Source organism: Bactrocera latifrons, unplaced genomic scaffold, assembly GCF_001853355.1.
Source record: "Bactrocera latifrons isolate USDA-ARS-PBARC rearing strain unplaced genomic scaffold, ASM185335v1 scaffold_183, whole genome shotgun sequence".
Classification (NCBI taxonomy): domain Eukaryota; kingdom Metazoa; phylum Arthropoda; class Insecta; order Diptera; family Tephritidae; genus Bactrocera; species Bactrocera latifrons.
This window is the reverse complement of record NW_017535330.1, coordinates 108,993-114,020: the sequence shown is the minus strand read 5'-3', so window position 1 is coordinate 114,020 and position 5,028 is coordinate 108,993. Positions and strand designations below refer to the sequence as shown.

Sequence of the window (5,028 nt, the reverse complement as noted above, 5' to 3'; positions counted from 1 at the left end):
AACGTTATTTTTTAATGCACTGTAAGATGATTTTTTTTTTTACCAAGTAAGTGAGATTTAAAGAATTAAACTGAACCATTGATCGACAATGATTCTATAATATATCCTGTTCTGAAGGCCACAAGAGGCAGAGACACAAGGAAATACCATTAAACACAATAATAATGTGTTTATACGCTCATTTGAGTTCTAACGGCAGTCACRGAATTGTTGTTGCCCGGTAGAAGTCGTCCTTGTCGCCCAAAAACTGGCGCTTTTTTATTGGCTAAACATCTTTATCACTTCGACGTTCAGGTCAAACTTAGACAAAGGCAGAATATTATTAACCTRTTAAAATTATAGAAGAAGTATTGATATTTATGATATCAAATACATATACATATATATAAGTAATACATTATGGCAAAAAGTACCCCGAAATTGTAAATAAAACACAAAACGAGTTTTGAAGACTTCGTAATGGCCTTCATCTCCTTCCGTGAATTTTGTCTAACTGAAAACGGGTTTCACGAAGCGTCCGTTACAGTTTGGGRAACACGAAAAAAAAAAATACACAGAGCCATATTTGGTGARWACGGTGGTKGATCGATGGTATTCATTGCGTTTTTGGCTTTAAATTCGGTCACAATCGTACTCTTTTTGAAAAATATTAATTTTTATCGGGACAAGTCGAGCAAGCAGTTGAAGAKGTCAAAGGTTTTCCAGAACGARGCATGTCATAAGCATTTTCCARCATTCGCAACGATCCCGCAGACGARATTTAKTTAGAAATACAAAATTTKAGACAAATTCTTTGTTAAATATTTGGGCCATTATAAAATTCGGAATGCACTCGTGAGATGAACCGACTTAAGCAGCTACTGCAAACRATTCGGTTGGTAGATCGCRCTCATAAATGGCATACCGATTAGCAAAAGACATTTTCTTGAAATCCGGTGATTTTTTATCACAATGTATATACAAWATACAGGGTRGCGCACGAATCGTGCTCCAAAACATTCCGTAATAACTTTTATCTGTGTGAGTAATGAACTTAATTTTTTTTAGTTTGTCAGGTTATTTTTTAAAAATGAATACTTAGAGGAATTCAGACGGGATTTTGACGCAACTCCCACCAGTAGYCATTATGAGGTTGTTAAACATATTTGCCGAATCTGGAAGTATCGCCAGAAGACCGTGAAACAATCGCGACTTTTTCACCCCCAATTCAGACAAATCCAAGACTAGCAACCTAGTGTTAGATGACGATCAATACGATCGATAATTTGCCTGGAATTTGCCCAAAAAATTATTGAAATTACTAAAGAAGGAATACCATTTTAATCTAAACGTACATGTAAACAAGTAAAATTTGCATACACAGTGTTAATAAAATCCAGAAATAATTTCCGAGACGGAACTTCACCCAGAACGAGTCACTGTGTAGTACGCAGTTTCATCGAGCTCCAAGGAAAATTTGAAAACAAATTTATACCAAGGACCTCCACTTTCCCCTGGCTCCCAAAGGTGACCATGCAGCAAACTTGTTATGGGTCCGATTTTATCTATTAATTATTATCATGACATTATTAAAAAAAAGTTCCCTGTGGTTCATTAAGTTACTTTACATATAATCACCAAGCACATGGAGTAATATCAGTCAGATGTTCGAAAATCCTGATATTAGTTATACATATGATTGGTAGGTTAAGTTTTTGTCAAATTTTATTTAATTGAAGCACAAAGATATACTGTTATGAACACGTTTTGTAATTTTCTTTGATAACTGAAATATTGACCGATATATGCGGTATAAAATCAACCGGAAGCTCGAAAATCTTTATGGGGGCTCAAAGTGGCCATACACGACAAACATGTGCGTTCGATCTGTATGAAATCGTTTCGCCATACACGACATACAGTCCATTTTGCGTTCGTTCTTTAAACAGTGAATATGTGCGACAAGCATGCGGAGAATTGGCGACACGAGWGAAATGAGATTTTGTGTGCACACATGTGATTTCGTTTTGGCACACAGAGTTAATACTGTCAGGAAAGGATTTTCCCTGAATTTCAATTATATAACTGCGCGGTTGTATTCCGATTTTGTCCATTTTCGCATTGTGATATAGGAATATGAGTAAATTGTCACGTACTAAATTTCGTCTATATCAGATGGTAAGGTTGCGAGATATGTGATTTCACCAAAATGTGGGCGGTGACACGCCCATTTGTACAACGGCTCCTATTAAGCCTCACACCATCTAGTAAGTAAATTTTAACGTATCTGGCGTAAGATTTCTTTAAAAAAGTATATTGGACATAAATACATATATATTTATTTATTTATTTTCATACACAAAAAAATTAACAATATCGTAACAAGTTTATTTTAATTAAATGCTAATGAGTAACAAAAATTGTAAGAGTAAATAAATATGAATGCTTTATTATACATTTTTTTGGTTTCTTTATGTTATTGAGTATATGTACGAGTACTTTTGTTGATATCTGCATACAATTAATGAGTAGTGTAAGCAGAGTAAAATAATAGATTGTAAAAAAAGTCTTGCGCTATTTCTTGCGGTATTTTTATTGAATTTTCAATTGTTCATAAATTTTTTTTTTTGATGACTCATGCCCAGCTCTTGACCGATGCTACGGCTGCTACTATGCCGGTCTCTTTCGACCACCTCTACACCAGAACGAAAACGTTGAAACCATCGTTGTGCGGTGGAAGTGGAGACTGTACCGGGTCCATAAACTGCACAAATTTTATTGGCGGCTTGTGATGCATTTTTGCCTTTATCGTAGTATCCGTAGTACTGTAAAATATGCCGTATTTTCTCTTTATTTTGCTMCATGTTTGCGACGCTATAACTCACGAACGACTTAAAATAAAGGACAATCAATCAAACACGTGTTAGCGCGTGAAATGACCTTTCAAAAAAGGTATAGCATGACCCGATGCGACTAACTAGAACTACGCGCTCTCAGCGCCAACTAGYGAAAATACCGCAAGACTTTTTTGACAACCTAATACTCGTATAAATATAATATATCATATTATAATTAATTCATTGCACCACGTCAATTTCGTCTTCATTCTCACTTAATTCACCATATGACGAATCGTCACTGGAATAACCGTCCATGATTTGCTTTTCATTATTACCCGCTTGCACGCTACTCTCTTGTTTGTGATTGGACAMCGCAGCACTTGTAGACGCTGACGGTATTTGCTTCTCCTGGCCACTTTTCAGATTTTCACGAGTGTGGCGCCATTTCATGCGGCGATTCTGGAACCAGACCTTAACCTGAAAAAGGTTATAGAATACCAAAAAATTTGCAATGCTATGGATAATACGGCTCTACTAACCTGCGCATCGGTRAGGTTGAGGCGCGCCGCGAGTTTACGCCGATCGGGCTTTGTTATGTACTTCTGCTGTTGGAACTGTATTTCTAGTCCTTTGCGCTGCAAATTGCTGAACACTGCACGCGACCACGAGCGTTTTCTTTTGCTGCCGCCACTGCTAGCAGACGCATTAGTGCTACTGTTRTTGCTACTACTCATACTAATATTACTGCCGCTCGCAGTTGTTAGTTGTAGTTGTGGGGAGGTGTTACTGGCGACGGCGTGGCTTGACGCAAGGCTAGTCGTTTGCGTCCCATGGTGAGSATGGTGCTGYCTGTGATGATTTAAAAGGCTAGCGGTACTCATAGGAATGTCCAATAAATGATGCGCATGTGTCTTCAACGTGGGGAAACGTACTGACAGCGTCGGTGGAGCAAAGTTTTGCATATTYATTGTGGGATTATGGAAAGATTTAAGACCGAGACTGACAGCGGTACCAACACCGTTACCACTCAGATTTTGCAACATTCCTGGCGAATTGACAAGTATTTGTGCATGTGTTGCAATGGATTTTTGTTGCTGTTGTTGTTGGAAGCGCAGAAGGGCAGATGTGGCCAACGCGGAGTATGGAGCATGCAGCTGCACTGTAATATTAAAAAAACATTTATTTAAATAAATGGCTTTTAGTATAAAAAAKTTAAAAAGACGTTCAGTGATTTTTCGAAATTCAAAAATATTTTGTTTTCGCAGTTCTCATTCTCTCTCATTGAGAGAGCAATAAATTAGACAAAAGAAATGAACAAATTAGGATAGATGAGAAATAGTACTCGCTACTGAGAGAGATAAACTGAAAAGCAATCGATGTAACTTAAGGGATCATGGTTGACATACTGTGCTAACTTAACTTGCGAAAACTAAATTTATTTAAGATCTTTAACCCTTTATRGCATCTTGTAACATATCTGTAACAAACCGGTTTTATGCTAACAATTGTTCATATGAACATAGAAACCATATTTATATTAATGTTACAACGCTGGTACAAACTGGTTTGAACACTTATTGTACCACCTGCTGTCCCACGTGTTTTGATCAGCTGTTTAAAATGTTTGATTTAAAGTTGTGCTGATCGTGTCAAGCCTCTATTGTGTAATTTTTCAATAATTCAAAAAAAATATATATATAAAAAATATAAAATTAAACGTTTGTTTTTTTTTGTGGAGTTCGAAAGGCGAGTTCATTGTTTTGAACTATAATTATTAAAAAGCTACAATATTTATATTTTCGCTATGTGCAGGTAATAATGCTTTGTGACATATCTGCAACATTGTGTTATAACTGTATTTTATTAGTACGCCTAATATAAAATTAACAGAGGATGAAATCGAAAATATTCTTATGGATTACGAAGAAAGCGTTGAAGGACTTGATTTTGATGACGATAGCATTGCAGATCCAGACTTTGACCCCACTGATTTGGATGATTTGTGTTTTGAAAACATAATAGAAGATGACGAATGTGAAGATAGTTTGACGATTTTGCCTATGGCCGTCAGTGAAAATAATGTGCAGAGTGCACCAGGATCATCAGGAAATAGAAAAAATCTAAAATTAGTGTGCTATGGAAGAAAAAAAACCTATCTTTGAACGAACATCAACTTCGTTTTACAGGAGACGAGACTCTAGATAGCAAT

The 5,028-nt window shown here is 36.4% G+C and overlaps 1 protein-coding gene across 1 annotated transcript in view; it reads right to left on the bottom strand.

Moving 5' to 3' along the window:
- Positions 1 to 2,985: 2,985 nt before the first annotated feature.
- LOC108967336 (homeobox protein H2.0) overlaps positions 2,986 to 5,028 on the bottom strand; it is a 31,201-nt gene continuing 29,158 nt past the window's right edge. Inside the window, exons 2-3 of the mRNA XM_018930669.1 lie at positions 3,359 to 3,978; positions 2,986 to 3,296 (exon numbers count right to left, since the gene is read on the bottom strand). Of these exons, the coding sequence (XP_018786214.1) occupies positions 3,057 to 3,296; positions 3,359 to 3,978 (860 nt within the window). The 3' untranslated portion in view covers positions 2,986 to 3,056. The remainder of the gene's footprint in view (positions 3,297 to 3,358; positions 3,979 to 5,028) is intronic.